This window comes from Oncorhynchus kisutch, unplaced genomic scaffold (assembly GCF_002021735.2).
Source record: "Oncorhynchus kisutch isolate 150728-3 unplaced genomic scaffold, Okis_V2 Okis03b-Okis08b_hom, whole genome shotgun sequence".
NCBI lineage: Eukaryota > Metazoa > Chordata > Actinopteri > Salmoniformes > Salmonidae > Oncorhynchus > Oncorhynchus kisutch.
In genome coordinates, this window is record NW_022261980.1 from 1,987,895 (window position 1) to 2,008,965 (window position 21,071).

Here is a 21,071-nt window from a genome sequence, read left to right on the forward strand (position 1 = left end):
TGGGAGAGAGAGAGTTAATGATGATGATGATGATGGTGTGAGGTGGCTGAACCCTGGTGGTGCTGTGGGAGAGAGAGTTAATGATGATGGTGGGAGGTGGCTGGACCCTGGTGGTGCTGTGGGAGAGACAGTTATTGACGGTGAGAGGTGGCTGAACCCTGGTGGTGCTGTGGGAGAGGGAGTTAATGATGGTAGGAGGTGGCTGGACCCTGGTGGTGCTGTGGGAGAGAGAGTTAATGATGATGGTGGGAGGTGGCTGAACCCTGGTGGTGCTGTGGGAGAGAGAGTTAATGATGATGGTGGGAGGTGGCTGAACCCTGGTGGTGCTGTGGGAGAGAGAGTTAATGATGGTGGGAGGTGACTGAACCCTGGTGGTGCTGTGGGAGAGAGAGTTAATGATGATGATGATGGTGGGAGGTGGCTGAACCCTGGTGGTGCTGTGGGAGAGAGAGTTAATGATGGTGGGAGGTGGCTGGACCCTGGTGGTGCTGTGGGAGAGAGAGTTAATGATGATGGTGGGAGGTGGCTGGACCCTGGTGGTGCTGTGGGAGAGAGAGTTAATGATGATGATGATGGTGGGAGGTGGCTGAACCCTGGTGCTGCTGTGGGAGAGAGAGTTAATGATGATGGTGGGAGGTGGCTGAACCCTGGTGCTGCTGTGGGAGAGCGAGTTAATGATGATGATGGTGGGAGGTGGCTGAACCCTGGTGGTGCTGTGGGAGAGAGAGTTAATGATGATGATGATGGTGGAAGGTGGCTGAACCCTGGTGCTGCTGTGGGAGAGAGAGTTAATGATGATGGTGGGAGGTGGCTGAACCCTGGTGCTGCTGTGGGAGAGAGAGTTAATGATGATGGTGGGAGGTGGCTGAACCCTGGTGCTACTGTGGGAGAGAGAGTTAATGATGGTGAGAGGTGGCTGAACCCTGGTGGTGCTGTGGGAGAGAGAGTTAATGATGATGGTGGGAGATGGCTGAACCCTGGTGGTGCTGTGGGAGAGAGAGTTAATGATGATGGTGGGAGGTGGCTGAACCCTGGTTCCTGCTGTGGGAGAGAGAGTTAATGATGATGGTGGGAGGTGGCTGAACCCTGGTGCTGCTGTGGGAGAGAGAGTTAATGATGATGGAGGGTGGTTGTGTGGGGGCGTTCTTGACTTTGGCTCCTGCCCTACCCTCAGGGGCCCCAGTGGCATGGAAGCTTGTTTGTTGTTATCAGTGACCCCTAGAGCCGGGGCTCCTGTGTTAAGCGAGGCCTGAATTGGTCATCTCTCTGTAGGTGATGGCTTTGTTATGGAAGGTTTGGGAATCGCTTCCTTTTAGGTGGTTGTAGAATTTAATGGCTCTTTTCTGGATTTTTATAATTAGCGGGTATTGGCCTAATTCTGCTCTGCATGAATTATTTGATGTTTTAAGTTTTACGTTGTCTCAATTTGGTGTGTGTCCCATTTTGTGAATTATTGGTTGGTGAGCGGACCCCAGACCTCACAACCATAAAGGGCAATGGGTTCTATAACTGATCCTAATTGGTATGTCAAATTTTATGTTCCTTTTGATGGAATAGAATGCCCTTCTTGCCATGTCTCTCAGATTGTTCAGAGCTTTGTGAAAGTTACCTGTGGTGCTGATGTTTAGGCCAAGGTATGTATAGTTTGTGTGCTCTAGGGCAACGGTGTCTAGATGGAATTTGTATTTGTGGTCCTGGCGACTGGACATTTTTTGGAACACCATTATTTTGGTCTTAGAGATTTACTGTCAGGGCCCTGGTCTGTCAGAATCTGTGCAGAAGATCTAGGTGCTGCTGCAGGCCCTTCTTGGCTGGTGACAGAAGCACCAGATAATCAGAAAACAGACATTTGACTAGTAGGGTGAGACAGGGTACTGCAGACTTTTATTCTAGTGCACTCCCCAATTCGTTGATAAAAATGTTGTTGAGGGTGGGGCTTGAGCTGCATCCCTGTCTCACCCCACGGCCCTGTGGGAAGATATGTGTGTTTTTTGCTTATTTTAACCGCGCACTTGTTGTTTGTGTACATGGATTTTACAATGTTTTCTTCCCAATCACCATGTGCCTCCATCAATTTGTATAGCATGCCAAATTGAGTCGAAGTCTTTTTTTAAATCAACAAAGCATGAGACTTTGCCTTTGTTTTGGTTTGTTTGTTTTGTCAATTAGGATGTGCAGCGTGAATACGTGGTCTGTCATTTGGTAATTTGGTAAAAAGCCAATTTGACATTTGCTCAGTACATTGTTTTCACTGAGGAAATGTATGAGTCTGCTGTTAATGATAATGCAGAGGCTTTTCCCAAGGTTGCTGTTGACGCATGTCCCACGGTAGTTATTGGGTTCAAATTTGTCTCCACTTTTGTGGATTGGGGTTATCAGTCCTTGGTTCCGAATATTGGGGAAGATTCCAGAGCTAAGAATTGATGTTAACAATTTAAGTATAACCATTTGAAATTTGTTGTCTGTATATTTGATCATTTCATCGAGGATACCATCAACACCACATGCCTTTTTGGGTTGGAGGGTTTTTATTTTGTCCTGTAGCTCATTCAAGGTAATTGGAGAATCCAGTGGGTTCTGGTAGTCTTTAATAGTTCATTCTAAGATTTCTATTTGATCATGTATATGTTTTTGCTCTTTGTTATAGAGCCAACAATAACAGAGAAGTGGTTTACCCATACATCTCCATTTGGATAGATAATTATTTGTGTTGTTTAGTGTTTTCTAATTTTCCCAGAAGTGGTTAGTCTATGGATTCTTCAATTACATTGAGCTGATTTCTGACCTGCTGTTCCTTCTTTATCCATAGTGAAATTCTGTATTGTTTTAGTGATTCACCATACTGAAGGCGTAGACTCAGGTTTTATGGGTCTCTATGTTTTTGGTTGGACAGATTTCTCCATTTCTTTCTTAGGTTTTTACATTCTTCATCAAACCATTTGTCATTGTTGTTCATTTTCTTCAGTTTTCTGTTTTGATTTTATTTTTATTTTTATTAGATAGGGAAGCTGAGAGGTCAAATATACTGTTAACATTTTCTACTGACAAATTTACACCTTCACTATAACAGTTGCCTAATTGTTTTTTGGTAGGTGTCCACACTACATTCCTTCCATCTATAGCATTTCTTAATATTACTGAGTTCCTTTGGCTTTGATGCCTCATGATTGAGTATTGCTCTGTTCATTTGCTATGATCTGATAGGGGTGTCAATGGGATGAACGCTCTGAGAGACTCTGGGTTGAGGTCAGTGATAAAGTAGTCTACAGTACTACTGCCAAGAGATGAGCTGTAGGTGTAACAACCATATGAGTCCCAGCGTGTGACAGATCTGCAGGAGTTGTGACCAGTTTTTGTTGGTTATGTTGTCATAGGGGCATATGGGGGAGGGAATGCTGTCACTTCTAGGCAGGTGTTTGTTCCGCTGTGTGCTGAGGGTGCCAGGTTCTTGTTCGGTTCTGGCATTTAGGTCGCCACAGACTCTGACCTTCATCTGCCTGCTGGTCTCAGCCGTCTGACTGTCTCTCTCTCTCTCTCTCTCTCTCTCTCGCTCTCTCTCATTGTCTCTCAATGGTCTCTCTCTCTCATTGTCTCCCGATTGGGCTCTCTCTCTGTCCCACTTTCTATCTGTTTGTGTCTGTCTTTCTCTCTCTCTCTTTTGCTTGCTATTTCCATCTGGCCTGTCATGTCTGCCCACAAGATGGATATCTCCACTACAAATGTACCACTCTACATCTCCAAGGGTGCACTTGGGCTAGTGCCATTCACATATGCACAACATCAGGAATCTTGCTTAGATATGACAACATATAGCTTGAATTTAATAATTTACCTGATTTCTTTGTCCTTCTGTCTCTGTATCTCTGCCTTTCTCTCTGTGTCTCTGTCTTGAACTCAGTGAGGATGTCTCTTTCTGTGTCTGTCTTTGTCTCTGTCTCTCTGTCTCTGTGTGTTTAACTACTGTGAGGATGTCTCTTTCTGTGTTTGTCTTTGTCTCTGTGTGTTTAACTCTCTCTCTCTCTCTCTCTCTCTCTCTCTCTCTCTCTCTCTCTCTCTCTGATTTAATCGGGGTTGTTTATCGATGTGAGGGTGTGATTGGTATGGAGAAAAGCTGGGTGTGTAACTGACGGAGGTTGTTTATTGTCTCTGTCTCCAGGAGGTTGTCTCTCTGCCAGGCTCTGACCTTAATCTGCCTGCTGGTCTCTGCCGTCTACCTGTCCTCCCAGCCCAGCGTAAGTTAGTTCTTCACTCCCTTCTCCAGCACACCTCATTAATCAATAATATATATTTTTTCTTAATTCTTTGGTGGGGGGGGGTGTTAGAATACCATTTTGGTATTTTGTATATAGTTATTTGTTTCAAAATGTATACCTTCACCAATTTGACCACTTGGGTACATTTGGGCTACTTGTGTGGGACACCTGGGTGACTTCATGATAAATGTCATGTAGCACACTCATTTTGGAAGTTATCATTCTGAAACTTTGCACAAGTACTGTTGCCCTCATATTTTTCACTGAAATTGTCCCCATCATCCTATCTGAATGCTTGTTATATCTTGTTCCTTTTAAAGATGATGATACAAAAATAAATAAAATGTATGGTTTTCTTCATTGTTTTATCTAAACCAGATCTATTGTGTTATATTCTCCTACATTCAATTCACATTTACACAAACTTCAGAGTGTTTTCTTTCAAATGGTACCAAGAATATGCATATCCTTGGTTCTGTGCCTGAGCTACAGGCTGTTAGATTTGGGTATGTCTTCAGGTGGTAGTAGTAGGGGGGGGGAGCTGTAAGAGTTAACACTGATAGACATGTCCACAGCGCCTGCTGAGGGCTGGGTTTCACGTCGCTAAAGACGTTTCTTATTTCTCTCCACAGCCCTGCTGCACAGCCGCGAGAGAGTAACAATTATACAGTATATGTGTGAACAAACAGAAGCACTTAACTGTTCTGCGAGCGTGTGATTTCATGTTGTCAAGATAACACTACTAAATAATGCAAATTAACACTTTCGCTAGGAAAGCTTTTGGAAACCTCAGACAAGAATGTTTGGATTCACCTCAACACCTACTGACTGGATGCCCACGGTTTTGAGTCAACTCATGAAACAATGCTACATTAATGGGACATTTCCAATCATCCCCCTGAAATGGCTGACGTGAAATGGAATTGAACCCATCCTGGCTGGACGCTTTATAAACTCACAGACCTCATTCAGTAGCCTGCTCCCAGATCTGTTTGTGCATTCTTGCCAACTCCTATTAGCTTGACAATGACCATAGGAGTTGGCAAGACAGCAGAAACAGGTCTGAGAACAGGGCCTGATTAGTCTGATGCTCTAATCTGTGCAAAGAAAGTTTGTGTACCAAATGGCACCCTATTCCCTATATAGTGCACTATTAACCCTAACCCTATGGGCCCTGGTCAAAAGTAGTGGCCTATATAAAGAATAGGGTGCCATTTGGGACACAAATCCCTGTTCTCCAGTGTTTCCCTGAGGAAAATCCAGGTCATTTAGATAATATAGAAATCAAAGTGCTCCAACTAGTATCAGATGTGATGAGGGGTCCAGCTGGCACGGCAATTGAGGTTCTGAGGTTCTGGAAGAAAGGAGCTGATTGGAATGTTTGTGTAGTGTTTAGCCTGCTAATGGAGGCGGGGATGGCGGCATGTTCCTATAGGGCTGGTAGTTGCTCTCCATCTCTCCCATCTGGGCATTCTCTAATTGCTGCGTTGCCCCTTGCTTCTCCTTCAAGCGGAGCGGCCATCTTTCATCGCTGTTTGTCTGGTGGTCAGGGAGAGCCTGAGGGTAAGGAGGCTTTACTGACACACATACACACACCCCTCACACTCCCCCACACACACCTCCTCCTGACATCCCAAATAGTCCTCTGTCCACCCTCCCACCCCCCTTACATAAAGCTGTGTTTTTATTAACATGACTTTCTCTTGGAATTCCATCCAGTCCTTCCGTTCTGTCCCTCCGTCAGCGACGTCAAAGACAAATGCCTTCCTCTAGTTTCCCTCAGAACATTGACACACAGACAGACCGGTTTAAAATGTGGCTGATGCCTTCCTCTCTAGTTTCCCTCAGAACATTGACACACAGACAGACCGGTTTAAAATGTGGCTGATGCCTTCCTCTCTAGTTTCCCTCAGAACATTGACACACAGACAGACCGGTTTAAAATGTGGCTGATGCCTTCCTCTCTAGTTTCCCTCAGAACATTGACACACAGACAGACCGGTTTAAAATGTGGCTGATGCCTTCCTCTCTAGTTTCCCTCAGAACATTGACACACAGACAGACCGGTTTAAAATGTGGCTGGACTCTTTCTTTCGTTCTTTCACTCTTTCACTCACTCCACTCACTCACTCACTCACACACACACGCACACACAAAAACCCTCATCACTTTGATTATTATTATTATTATTATCTAAATTATCTCACTCACTCACTCACTAACTCACAAAAACCCTCAGGTGGCTGAGACAGTCAACCATTGCCCAGCCATGTCCGTTAACCCTCAGCCAATCATCCGTGTCATTCCTCTGACTGGGTTATAGTGAAAAGGGGAGTGATCAAATGGAGCACTTTACAGGTGTTTGTCCGACTAAGGTAGGCATGTGCCAAACTCTTGAAGTCAACTAAGGTGAAATCATGTCATGGGCGGGATCTGAACCCGGCTCACCCACGGTAGAGACCAAAGTCTCAAATCAAAGTGTATTCGTTGCATATTTTATAGAGGTTGCAGCAAAATGCTTAAGTTACTAGCTCCTAGCAATGCAGTATCATGTCAAACAAGTACACAAATAATAAACAAGATATAACAAATAAATTCAAAACACAACAGGAAATCAAGATTATAGAGTATTTTGTTTAGATCATTTAAGAAAAAAAAGATTACTAAATACATTTTAATCCCACTTTTTAACACAAGAAAATGTGTAAAAATCAAGGGGTATGAATACTTTCTGAAGCCCCTGTAGATGTATGTGAATGATGTGTGTAGACAATATGGACAGTATGTGAATAGAAAGGTGTGTATAGCAGTAGTTATATAGGATGAGCCATGACTAGAATACACTATATACATGTTAATTAGGTAAAACAGTATGTAAACATTATTAAAGTGACCAGTGTTCAATGACTCTATGCACATAGGGCAGTGATCTCTAACGTGTGGGGTAGATAACCCGGTGGTAGCCGGCTAGTGACCATGTCTTAGGTTCAGGGCAGGGTACTGGGCTGAGGCCGGCTAGTAGTGACTGTGCCTCTCGATCCCAGATTTGATGGTCCCAGTCTCTTGATGCACCTGTACTGTCTCCTCCTTCTAGACGGTAGCGGGATGAACAGGCCATGTCTCGGGGGGCTGGGGTCCTTGATCTTCTTGGCCTTCCTGTGACACCGGGGGCTGTAGATGTCCTGGAGAGCAGGCAATGTGCCCCTGATGAAGCATTGGGCTGACTACACCACCCTCTGGAGAGCCCTGCAGTTGCGGGCGATGTGATTGCCGTACCAGGCGGTGATACAGCCCGACAGGATGCTCTCAGTGGTGCAAGTTTGTGAGGGTCTTAGGGGCGAAGCCGAATTTCTTCAGCCTCCTGATATTGAAGAGGCGCTGTTGCGCCTTCTTCACCACACTGTCTGTCTGTGTGAAGGGACCATTTCAGGTCACCAGTGATGTGCACGCCGAGGAACATGAAACATTTTACCCTCTCCGTCGATGTGGATGGGGGTGTGCTCTCTGCTGTCTCCTGTAGTCTACGATCAGCTCCTTCATTTTGTTGACGTTGAGGGAGAGGCTGTTTTCCTGGCACCACTCCACCAGGTCTCTCACCTCCTCCCTGTTGGCCGTCTCGTCATTGTTGGTAATCAGGCCTACTACTGTTGTGTCGTCAGCAAACTTGATGATTGAGTTGGAGACCTGCCTGGCCACACACTCATGGGTGAACAGGGAGTACAATGTTAGAAACTTGACATTGATTTTGAAGTCGCAGGCAGGGCCACCTCATCACGAGACCATGAACCTGCGACGCGTTGCTACACAGGTGCTGGGCAATAATGCACGATGTATAAAGAAAGGCCAACACACTGTATCATGCTGCTCTCCTGTGCTTTATCCATCCACTATGTTACACAAACAACAATTCAACTTTGTGGAAGTCTTTATTCTCTTACCTTAACTCTTACCAGAGTCTTACCTGAGTCATTCAGATGCATCACAATGATACACTTGAAAAACAACAATCTACCTTGATAACTACCATAGTTACCAATAATATGATTTAGTCTTCATAAAGGTGTGAATAGAAATGGTGTGAACGACGTTTTGTATCTGCTTCATATTCTGTATGAGTAGGACTGTTGATCCACGATGTCCTGTCCATGTACGAATATTCCATCTACAAGGCAAAACTGATCCTAGATCAGCACTCCTACCCTGAGACGTCCATCCATTCTGGTAGCCAGGTTAACCTGATTACCTATAAGCCACTCTGAGAGCGTTCAATTCAGAGGTCTTGTGGTAAGACTATCTGCCATTATTCATTTATGTTATATTTAACTAGGCAAGTCAGTTAAGAACAAATTCTTATTTACAATGACGGCCTACCCCAGCCAAACCCAGACGACGCTGGGCCAATCGTGTGCCGCCCTATGGGACTCCCAATCACGGACAGATGTGACAGCCTGGATTCAAAACCAGGGACTATTGCACTGAGATGCAGTGCCTTAGACCGCTGCACCACTCAGGAGTCCAAGAAGAGATTGAGATTGTAAGGTTGTGGGTTTGTTTCCTGGTCGAGTCGTACCAAAGACAGATAGTTTGGGGGTCAGGCCCTGCGACAGACTAGCATGTCCAAGGGGTGGACACCAAGCTGCCTCACACTACAGAAATAGATGGGCTCCTGTCATCTGGGCTGTTTTGGCTCGGACAAATATTACTTATTTACTCTGTAGAAGTGAAGGTGATTCCTGATTCGCTGTACCTTACCTTCAATCACCTCTCCCGGAATATATTGAGGGATAAGGGGATAATAAAGGGGATTGGGGGTGTTTGGAAAGGTCAGAGGTTGTTTTCATTAGTCTAGTATGCCGGGCCTTCCTATCGCCAACTTTATCGATGCTAATTTAACTGGCGGTGGTTGTAACCCCAGGTCAACCTGCCATGGACCATATGATGGAGTGTGTAATGTAGTCCTCTAGACTAGTCACTTTTGATCCTTAACCGAGGGAAATCTGACTCTGTCAGTTATAAAGAGGCAGATTTTGGGACCGATTTCCAATCCACTCACTTGGCCTTTAGTGACTCCCCCTCATTGACCTGAAAATACCTGATTAGTATACAAATAATATGGCCTAAACTCCACCCAGGGCTAGGGCTCTCAGAGAGATAGGTGGGGATATAAACATATTGCTTACAGGTATGCACAACAAGGGAACTGATTGATCTGAAACCGGGCCAATAGTAACCAACCAGGAAGTCAGACAGGGTGAACACACACCTTCGGCACAGGTGTCAACCATGTACGTGCACAGCAATGCTTTCAGTAGAAGTGGATATGTTTGTCAGTGAGGGATACATAATAATGTGTACTGTAAGTGAAAGGTTTTGGAGCCCATGCTCTGCTCCCCTATGAAAGATAAGAGGGATCACTGACAGTTTAAATCCACCTCCAGAGAAACCCTGGAATGCTTTTGAAAATTAACCGTTTAGTTCTCTCATAATTTTGTTGTTTGGCTGTGTTTACAGTTGTCACATAGGGGTGCAGGTACACACACACTCTTGAAATAGATTTATGTGATGGAGATGAAGCTTTTATATACAGCACTTCCCCAAGGTGATCTTGTTGACAGGTAGCAGGTTGTGTACAAACACACACACACATACTACACCGCTTTCACGCATTCATGGCATATACCTCACCTATACCTTGCTTTCACCCCCTCCTCTCTCTCACACACACGAACACATTGATGCCCACACACACACACACACACACAGTGTGATATGTTAAATACTTATCCAGGCATTGTAAGATCTGGTATGTGTCTGCAATGTAGTCGGGCATGAACTCAAACTTTATGAACATGGGCCCAGAGCTCCACAATGGGGAGAGAGTTGTTTTATTTATTCTGGCAATACATGTTCATGCTCAATCATTTAGAATGAATGTACTGCTTTAATCATAATGTGTGAGTGGTAATAACGGAAACTGTTTTGACTGTTGTCTAAGTGTATTGTTGAATGACCAAATCAATCAGTCAATCGTTCAATCCAAAGTGACGTATCTTCTAAGGAATCATAATTGGGGCCCTAGAGAATCCATTCTCCAACCAATAAGCTAATGGCCTTGGCCCTTTGGGATCAATTCTGTAGGAATCAATGAATAATCAGTTGATGCAGAGTGCTGTTTGTAATGTATGTGAACCATTAGAAATATATCAATAGAGTCTAGTTTACTTTACGTCAATAAATTATGTTGACCTCTGACCTTCTGTGTCTCAGTCTTCCTGGGTGTCTGCGTGGGGTCCTTCAGAGGGTCGTTCAGCGCGTGCCCGACGACAGCTGCACTACAGGAACGAATGGGCCTCGTGGAATGGCTGGTCCGTGTGCTCGCGCTCATGTGGGGGAGGGGCCTCTGTGCGTACACGCACCTGCATCACCAGGTAAGAACCAGGGATGGTCCAATCACAATAGAGACTTGTTTCAAACAGGTTAATCCTCCAAAAATGTCAGTGAATGTCTTTGTATGCTGCTTTCTCTGTATTTGCTGTGGTCTATCTAGTAATAAAACATGAGAACACAATGACTACCACAAACTTTCCCATTCAAGTCAGATTTCTGTAAGGGGATGACTAGTGGCCTTATTTAGTGTGCCTATAAGTGTACAGTCTTACACTAAAAGTGCATTATCATCATTTTCACAATTTCACAGTATTATTCCAACCTTATTTTGAAGAAATATAAAACATAGAAAAATCTAGTTTTTAACTGGACAGGGCCTTTAATGTTTTGACCACAATGGCCCCAGTCAGATTGACTACTTCTCAAATTAAAACATTTGGCTGGAGGCTCATCCCTGTGTTCAGTAGGCTTACAGTAATCTCTGTTAAAGCAGAAGTAAAATCTCACATAATTTGGTCAGCTGCGTGATTAACTTTGGTGTTCATATGTATTAGAAATGTACATTTCCAGCAAATGCCAAGTCTCCCCCCATTGCAAAAGGAAACTCTCAGGCAAAGCCCCCCGCCCCCCCTTCTGATCCGTGTGGGCACAGGTGCGATGCACTCAAGGCGAATCAGTTTAAGCATCGCCTTTTCCCAATCCTGATTCATCCAAATAACCAGTGACAAAAAAAATTAACTAATGCTGCTCGGATCTCACACATCCCATTCAGTCCTGGCAGATTCTCTCGGTCTACATGCAGAATCTGCCTGCGGGACATCAGGCTCACCGTAATAACCTTTATTTGATTGTTACACCATAGAACCCTCCTTATTTCTAAGTCATTGTCATTTTCATAAATGACTGAACTCTGTCCCAGGAACCCAGTTGGCGGACCATGTTCAGGAGACCCCAGACAATACAAGATCTGCAACACCAAGGTATGTGTCAACACGATGACATCACCACACAGGGAAAGCAGTATGCTGTGTTTGCACATGTCTATCATGCCAAGACCTACTGGCCCAATACAACATCCACAATATCATGCAGCCAAGTGAGTGTCAAGCTTGTGTACGGAACGCAATGGAAAACGGTTTGAAACATTTTGGAAAGGAACATTTAAAGGAGCATTTTGTTTTGGATGAGTCCAGGAAGTCCCTATAGTCTAATTAACACATCCCTGGTCTCATCTGTTGAAGTGCCAACTCCTCTGACTCCTGCCATAGGCCTACATGACACGCTGGCAAGACAATGGATAAACACAACAGAACGAGGAGTTGGCTAAATCACAAACAGATCTGTAACCCTGCGTCAGCCTTGTGTGTATGACAGGAATTTGTAACCTATCAATTTGTCACTTGTTGCTTTTTTTGGGAGTTTGAGATTCCACTGTGTTACAATCTCATTGTAACTGTGACTTGTTGTCATGTGCTGTCTACTGCAGACCCCCATTCACTCTTTGCCCCGAGACACAAGGGTTCGATTCCTGGTCCGCCCTAAAGTCAATCACTTTCAACCCTGCATCATCCCTTTCTGCTTTCTCCCTTTCTTCACTGTCTAAGAATAACCAAACCGAAGGGAAAAATACATCTGTTCTCCTTCAACAACAAAAAGGTGTAATCAGAATCACAACTTTTGAATGATGGATTTCTATACAGAATGGTCGATGCAGACCTTCGTATTGTTGTCAAACATTTTGAAACGATAAGCTAAGTGTGCTTCAGGGCTGATAACAAAGTTGGTTCAGTGAATGTGAACTGTGCTGTTACTATATTTAACTAAGCAGGTATGCTGTCTGGGCGTGATCGCTTTCACTGACACATGAACCTGTCACTCCATTGTACTGTATACAAGTTGAGCTCCTGACACTATATGAACAGTACATATACTTCTATCTGAGTCCCAGAAATAGATAGATACAACAGAGTTTTCATCTACACCTTCAGTGAATAGTATATTTTCATGGTATATATTCTTGAAGATATCCCGTCCAAGACGTTGGTTTACCTGGAAGGTATACGGTGAGGATCCTCTGTCAGAAGTATGGGTGTGTACATGTGTGTTTAGACAGTGAGTCAGTATTGGTTACAGTATATTAAACATATTCACATAAGGTGGTGAGGTGTGTTGAGGCATGCATGTGTGAGTGCATAGCACTGGGTAACCAGGTCTCTCTACTGTATGTATCTGTCTGCTGCAGGGGTGTGCTGGGGGCTCAGAGGACTTCAGGGAGATGCAGTGTTCTGCCTACAACGACAGACCGCTGGTGGCTGGAAACAGTTACAGATGGACCACCTTCCATGGAGGTCGGTGAGGCATGGTGTGTGTGTGTGTGTGTGTGTGTGTGTGCACTAAATGTGGCATGTGTCCATTGGGAAATCTGCTTGTCATTTGGCCACATCTGTATTATGAGTTCAGTCCATACTCTCCACTGACCTGTTTCACCCTTTCACCTCTGCACCCTACCCCCACCACTACTTCCCCCCCATTTCATACCTCCTTCCCCGTTCTCCTACCTCATTCCATTCCCATCTGTCCTCCACCTGCTACTAGTTTCCTCCTTCCATCAATTAAAATGTCCAGTTGTTTTAAACCCTGTCCTGCAGTACTACGGCTAGGAGATAATAGACTAGAATAGCCAGTAACGTGACTAACCCAACTTTCTAGTAACTGTACTGTTTAGTCGTATGTGAGAGGTAATGTCTGTCCGTGAGGAAGTTGTTTATATGTGTATGTTTGCATTGTCTTGTGATACCACCTCCTAACCTAAGGTTCTAACCCGTGTGAGCTGAGCTGTCTGGCCCAGGGTCACAACTTCTACTACAACTTTGGTCGTGTTCTGGACGGCACTGCCTGCAGTAAAGAGCCTGGAGATGTGTGTGTCAACGGAAAATGCTTGGTGAGTGACAATTTTGTGTGTGTGTGTCCACTACGCAGAGAGGTGGTCTCACTATGTGTGTGTGTCAGGCACACACTCTCACTCTTGCATCCCCTTTCTCTCTGTCTGGGCAGTATTGGGACTGTCTCTGTCTGGGCAGTATTGGGACTGTCTCTGTCTGGGCAGTATTGTGACTGTCTCTGTCTGGGCAGTATTGGGACTGTCTCTGTCTGGGCAGTATTGGGGCTGTCTCTGTCTGGGCAGTCTTGGGAATGTCTCTGTCTGGACAGTCTTGGGACTGTCTCTGTCTGGACAGTATTGGGACTGTCTCTGTCTGGACAGTATTGGGACTGTCTCTGTTTGGACAGTAATTGGGACTGTCTCTGTCTGGGCAGTAGTGGGACTGTCTCTATCTGGGCAGTATTGGGACTGTCTCTGTCTGGGCAGTAATTGGGACTGTCTCTGTCTGGGCAGTAATTGGGACTGTCTGTCTGGGCAGTATTGGGACTGTCTCTGTCTGGGCAGTATTGGGACTGTCTCTGTCTGGGCAGTATTGGGACTGTCTCTGTCTGAGCAGTATTGGGACTGTCTCTGTCTGGGCAGTAGCGGGACTGTCTCTGTCTGGGCAGTAATTGGGACTGTCTCTGTCTGGGCAGTAATTGGGACTGTCTCTGTCTGGGCAGTATTGGGACTGTCTCTGTCTGGGCAGTAATTGGGACTGTCTCTGTCTGGGCAGTATTGGGACTGTCTCTGTCTGGGCAGTAATTGGGACTGTCTCTGTCTGGGCAGTAATTGGGACTGTCTCTGTCTGGGCAGTAGTGGGACTGTGTTGACCATTTCCTCTGGTTCCCTTAGCAGTAGTTTACTCATCCTGTGCGTTAGGACCAGAGTGCACTTGTCAGAGCACACACACACACACAACACACACACACACACACACACACACACACACACACACACACACACACACACACACACACACACACACACACACACACACACAAACACAGCCTCTAAAGGATAGACGGAGCAAAATAGATGTCAAGGGCTGACATTCCTTGTGGCTTTTTCTTTTATAACTAATTTATGTTTAGTCAAAGCTGTATTCATGAAGTTTCGATGAGTGAACACTAATGGTACTTGCTGCACTCTAAGAAACAGTATGTACAAACAGAGCGTCAACAGAATGTTACTCTAGGCCCATAAATGCACTCTGTGTGTATGTGTGTGTTCTGAGGGTCAAAGCAGAGGCCCCCAAACTCTAAGCTCTGGCCCTCCGCCACAAAATTCTCAACCTAATTGATTCCTGCAGGACAGTGACCGAGTGTTCAAGCAGCAGAGAAAGACACACACACACACGGACACACACATACACACACACACACGGACACACACGGACACACACACACGGACACACACGGACACAAACATGTTGTTGCTCTGTGTATGTGGAACAATGCAACAAGGGATGCACGAGGGGCCCTTTCAGGGACACACACTCACACACACACACCTCAGTAATAAGGTTCTACCATCCCACACACACACCTCAGTAATAGGGTTCTCCCATCCCACACACACACCTCAGTAGTAGGGTTCTCCCATCCCACACACACACCTCAGTAATAGGGTTCTCCCATCCCACACACACACCTCAGTAATAGGGTTCTCCCATCCCACACACACACCTCAGTAATAAGGTTCTCCCATCCCACACACACACCTCAGTAATAGGGTTCTCCCATCCCACACACACACCTCAGTAGTAGGGTTCTCCCATCCCACACACACACCTCAGTAGTAGGGTTCTCCCATCCCACACACACACCTCAGTAATAGGGTTCTCCCATCCCACACACACACCTCAGTAGTAGGGTTCTCCCATCCCATACACACACACCTCAGTAATAGGGTTCTCCCATCCCCCACACACTCCAGGAGATGGAGATGATTGGAAAATCAATTCTCTCCCCAGAGGTTGAGGCTTTGGTCATTAGTACATTATGGTCCTCCATCAAATCCCAAAATCAAAATGTGTGTGCAGAGAAATGTAGGAGTGTGAACATTAGCATTTTGGTCTTTGTCTGTGTGTGTGCTTGTATGTCTTTGTGTGAGTTGATGTGTATGAGGGGATTTATGGGGCGTGAGGTCAGCAGTGGCCCTAAACTGTCTGAGGTCCCAGGGGGCGTGGTCTAGGACAGGAAGCAGATGCAGAGTCCAGCTGGTCTGGAAGGCGGCGTGACACAGATTGAGTTCAGGCCCACACTACACATAGCTGCCTGGACTAAATGTGTGTGTGTGTGTGTGTGTGTGTGTGTGTGTGTGTGTGTGTGTGTGTGTGTGTGTGTGTGTGTGTGTGTGTGTGTGTGTGTGTGTGTGTGTGTGTGTGTGTGTGTGTGTGTGTGTGTGTGTGTGTGTGTGTGTGTGTGTGTGTGTGTGTGGGCGTATTCATGTATACAGTAAAGAGTGCCTCGCAGTCAGGTAGCTTGTTGTGTTTGATTGATATACTGTTGCGTACACAGATTCACTGTGTGTGTGTGAGGGGTAGATAATTATATGTTTCCTAGATTGCTGGTCTCTACTCTAGAACCTCCCACTTGATTGGTTTTCTCTGCACTGCAGGAGGAACATACAGATTGTAATCTGACTGGTGTGTAGCAAGCAATTGACCCCACGCACACACACACACACAGACAGAGACGCACGCACACACACAGACGGAGACGCACGCACACACACACACACACACACACACACACACACACACAAACAAACATACACAGAGGCCCACTTGAATCTGGGGCAGCAGCTAGCCGAGTGGTTAGAGTGTTGGGCCAGTAACCGTTGTTGGATCGAATCCCCAAACTGACAAGGTAAAAATATGTTGCTCTGCTCCTGAACAAGGCAGTTAACCTACTGTTCCCCGGTAGGCAGTCATTGTAAATAAGAATTTGTTCTTAACTGACTAGCCTGGTTAAATAAAGGTTACATTTCAAATGTAAAAAAGCTTCTCTCTGAGTGTTTTAATGTATATGATGGTATGATGCTTTTCACCAGGCTTCAAAGTGCTTTGTAGGGTTGGTATTTCTCTCCTCGTCTCTCCTCGTCTCTCTTCTCCTCGTCTCTCTTCTCATCGTCTCTCCTCTCATCGTCTCTCCTCTCCTTGTCTCTCCTCTCCACGTCTCTCCTCTCATCGTCCGATTCTTTCCACGTCTCTCCTATTCTCTCCTCTCCACGTCTCTCCTCTCCTCGTCTCTCCTCTTCTCTCCTCTCCTCGTATCTCCTCTCATCATCTCTCCTCTCATCGTCTCTCCTCTCCTCGTCTCTCCTCGTCTCTCCTATTCTCTCCTCTCCTCGTCTCTCCTATTCTCTCCTCTCCTCGTCTCTCCTATTCTCTCCTATTCTCTCCTCTCATCGTCTCTCCACGTCTCTCTTCTCCTCGTCTCTCCACGTCTCTCCTCTCCTCGTCTCTCCACGTCTCTCCTCTCATCGTCTCTCCACGTCTCTCCACGTCTCTCCTCTCCACGTCTCTCCTCTCATCGTCTCTCCACGTCTCTCCTCTCATCGTCTCTCCTTGTCTCTCCTCTCATCGTCTCTCCACGTCTCCACTCTCATCGTCTCTCCACGTCTCTCCTCTCATCGTCTCTCCTCGTCTCTCCTATTCTCTCCTCTCATCGTCTCTCCACGTCTCTCCTCTCATCGTCTCTCCACGTCTCTCCTCTCATCGTCTCTCCACGTCTCTCCTCTCCTCATCTCTCCTATTTTCTCCTCTCATCGTCTCTCCACGTCTCTCCTCTCATCGTCTCTCCACGTCTCTCCTCTCATCATCTCTCCACGTCTCTCCTCTCATCGTCTCTCCTCTCATCGTCTCTCCACGTCTCTCCCCTCCGCTTCTTTCCACGTCTCTCCTCTCATCGTCTCTCCACGTCTCTCCTCTCATCGTCTCTCCACGTCTCTCCTCTCATCGTCTCTCCACGTCTCTCCTCTCATCGTCTCTCCATGTCTCTCCTCACCTCATCTCTCCTATTCTCTCCTCTCATCGTCTCTCCATGTCTCTCCTCTCATTGTCTCTCCATGTCTCTCCTCTCATCGTCTCTCCACGTCTCTCCTCTCATCGTATCTCCACGTCTCTCCTCTCATCGTCTCTCCACGTCTCTCCTCGTCTCTCCTCTCCTCGTCTCTCCTCTCATCGTCTCTCCACGTCTCTCCTCTCATCGTCTCTCCACGTCTCTCCTCTCCTCGTCTCTCCACGTCTCTCCTCTCCTCGTCTCTCCACGTCTCTCCTCTCATCGTCTCTCCACGTCTCTCCTCTCATCGTCTCTCCACGTCTCTCCTCTCATCGTCTCTCCACGTCTCTCCTCTCATCTTCTCTCCTCGTCTCTCTTTTTATTTTCTTCTCTCCTCTCTGCTTCTTTCCACGTCTCTCCTATTCTCTCCTCTCCACGTCTCTCCTCTCATCGTCTCTCCACGTCTCTCCTCTCATCGTAACTCCATCTCTCCTTGTCTCTCCTCTTCTCTTCATGTCTCTCCTCTCCGCGTCTCTCCTCTTCATGTCTCTCCTATTCTCTCCTCTCCTTGTCTCGTCTCTCCATGTCTCCCCTCTTTTCTTCTCTTCTCTCCTCGTCTCTCCTCCATCACTCACCAGCTTCCCTTGTCACCAGTCCCTCTTTGTGCCGTTATGGTATATCTAAAGTAAATACTTTCAAATACTATGCTAAATAGGGCATGTTTGTGTGTACATGCACTTTCCCATGTGTGTGAGTGCATATCTGTGTGTAAACTCTGTCACAGAAGGTACATTGGGGCCACTGGTGTCTTTCCAAGCATCCGGACAGCACTGGCCTCTCTATAGAATGGTTAGAGTTAGCTTGTCATAGTGTGAGACTACTGCTGCCTAACCACATATAACCCTTAGAGCACAGCAGAAGAACATTCTTCAACAGAGACAGTGTGGAAGGAGAGTGGAACATGCTTCAACAGAGACAGTGTGGAAGGAGAGTGGAACATGCTTCAACAGAGACAGTGTGGAAGGAGAGTGGAACATGCTTCAACAGAGACAGTGTGGAAGGAGGGTGGAACATGCTTCAACAGAGACAGTGTGGAAGGAGAGTGGAACATGCTTCAACAGAGACAGTGGGGATGTTCACCATAGAGCAACATCTGACTACATGGACATAGTTAATTAGTGCTGTGCCCCTTGTCCTTTTATGTAGTGGAAAAAGACATCCACATCTTCAACTTACCTCCATCGCTAGGTCACCATCTTCTAAGAAATGTTGGTGTGGTATTATCTACATGCCCTACTTCCTGTTCAGAATGATTCTGAAGCCTTCTGAGTTCTGTGGTATTGTAGAAAATCTGCTTTACGATTACTGCAATTCTGCCATATGGGGGAAGAGCTCTCTGTTTACATGACACACCCCTGACTTCTTATGGGACATTTGACCCGCCAATCATCACCCCTGAACTTTACGCCTGGACTGATATATTGGGGGTCAGCCTGCCCAAGCCGGGGTCAGAGGTCAGTCCCACTTTTACTGAGAAAGGAGAAAACAACTAGACTTACCAACTCTACCAAGGGTTACCAACTCTGAACTCCCGGACGTGGTGTGAATGTGTCATGATGAAAAACCAGTCATAAAGCTGTGTGTCTGAGGCATAGTAAAAGAGTCTAATCAGGTACCCGGAGTGATCGTCCCTTAAAGGTAGACCCAGCGATGTGACATAAACACAGAAAGTAAACAGCAGCGTGGGTCAATTTCCGCAACAACTAAGAGCGTTGAAGCGCGAGGCACAAATTCTCTGTCATTTTGGTTCCGTGGGTCCCACGTTGTAACAACGTAAAGCGAACCCGTGCACATGTGCAGATGCTGTGTGTGACTGTGTGAGAGTGAAGTCTTGCATCTCACTCATCTCAATATCTGCGGTGCTGCTTGTGGCATTTCACTGGGTCTCCGTTTAACAAGCCATCAGCAGTTACTGGTGCTCTTTTTCAGGTGGTATCTTGGGGTATTTGGTTTTCAACCTTGATTTGTTTTTGCTTTGTCTGTTGTGTGTCTGGTTTTATGTTAATTGTCTCTGTGTTGTCTTTTTCTGTGTTGTCTGAACGTTGCCTGTATGTTGTCTGTCTTGTGCAGACACCGGGCTGTGACCTGATCCTGGGCTCGGACCAGCAGGAGGATGCCTGTATGGTGTGTGGAGGACAGAACTCCACCTGTCTACACCACAGGAGTGTGTACCAGAATGCACAGGGAGCAGGTACACATAAACACACACACACACACACACACAAACTCAAAGCATAGACAGAGCAAACAAAATGTCAAAGGCTGACACACTGAATGTACAAAACATTACAAATTTCCTAATATTTGGTTGCACCCCCTTTTGCCCTCAGAACAGCCTCAATCTGTCAGCTATGGACTCTACAAGGTGTTGAAAGCATTCCACAGGGATGCTGGCCCATGTTGACTCCAATGCTTCCCATGGTTGTGTCAAGTTGACTGGATGTCCTTTGGGTGGTGGCCCATTGGATTCACACAGGAAGAAACTGTTGAGCGCGGAGAAACCCAGTAGCGGTGCAGTTCTTGACTAAAACCGGTGCGCCTGGCACCTACTATCATACCCCGTTCAAAGACACTTCAATCTTTTGTCTTGCCCATTCACCCTCTGAATGGCACACATATACAATCCATGTCTGAATTGTCTCAAGGCTTAAAACCCCTTCTTTAACCTGTCTCCTCCCCTTCATCTACACTGATTGAAGTGGCTTTAACAGGTGACATCAATAAGGGATCATAGAATTCACTTGGTCAGTGTGTGTCATGGAAAGCGCAGGTGTTTCTAATGTTTTGTACACAGTGTTTATGTTTAGTCAAAGCTGGATTCATGAAGTTTCGATAAGGGAACACTAATGGTACTTGCTGCACTCTAAGAAACAGAATGTACAAACAGAGCATCAACAGAATGTTACTCTAGGCCCATAAATGCACTCTCTGTGTGTGTGTGTGTGTGTGTGTGTGTGTGTGTGTGTGTGTGTGTGTGTGTGTGTGTGTGTGTGTGTGTGTGTGTGTGTGTGTGTGTGTGTGTGTGTGTGTGTGTGTGTGTGTGTGTGTGTGTGTGTGTGTGTGTGTGTGTGTGTGTGTGTGTGTGTGTTTTCTGAGTTTCAAAGCAGAGGCCCCCAAACTATAAGCTCTGGCCCTCTGCCATGGAATTCTCAACCTAAGTGATTCCTGCAGGACAGTGACCGAGTGTTCAAGCAGCAGAGAAAGACACACACACACGGACGGACACACGGACACACACGGACGGACACACGGACACACACACACGGACACACACTTGCACTCTGTGCAAGGCAGACACAGGCACCCAAACAAGAATACACAATAATAAATTCCCCCTCCCCTCGACACATACACAGACCCACACAGACATACACACACAGAGAGGCCAACACCTCTAGCGTGCGATTTGGCACTGCGCTCCATTCTGAAACAGAATCCTCTGTT

General features: G+C 46.1%; 1 protein-coding gene across 1 annotated transcript in view; it reads left to right on the forward strand.

Moving 5' to 3' along the window:
• The window catches only part of adamtsl5 (ADAMTS like 5), a 74,528-nt gene that overhangs the window by 33,158 nt on the left and 20,299 nt on the right, over positions 1 to 21,071 (forward strand). Inside the window, 6 exon segments of the mRNA XM_031812423.1 lie at positions 4,157 to 4,232; positions 10,521 to 10,681; positions 11,560 to 11,620; positions 12,883 to 12,988; positions 13,454 to 13,581; positions 19,698 to 19,818. Coding sequence (XP_031668283.1) covers positions 4,157 to 4,232; positions 10,521 to 10,681; positions 11,560 to 11,620; positions 12,883 to 12,988; positions 13,454 to 13,581; positions 19,698 to 19,818 — 653 coding nt within the window.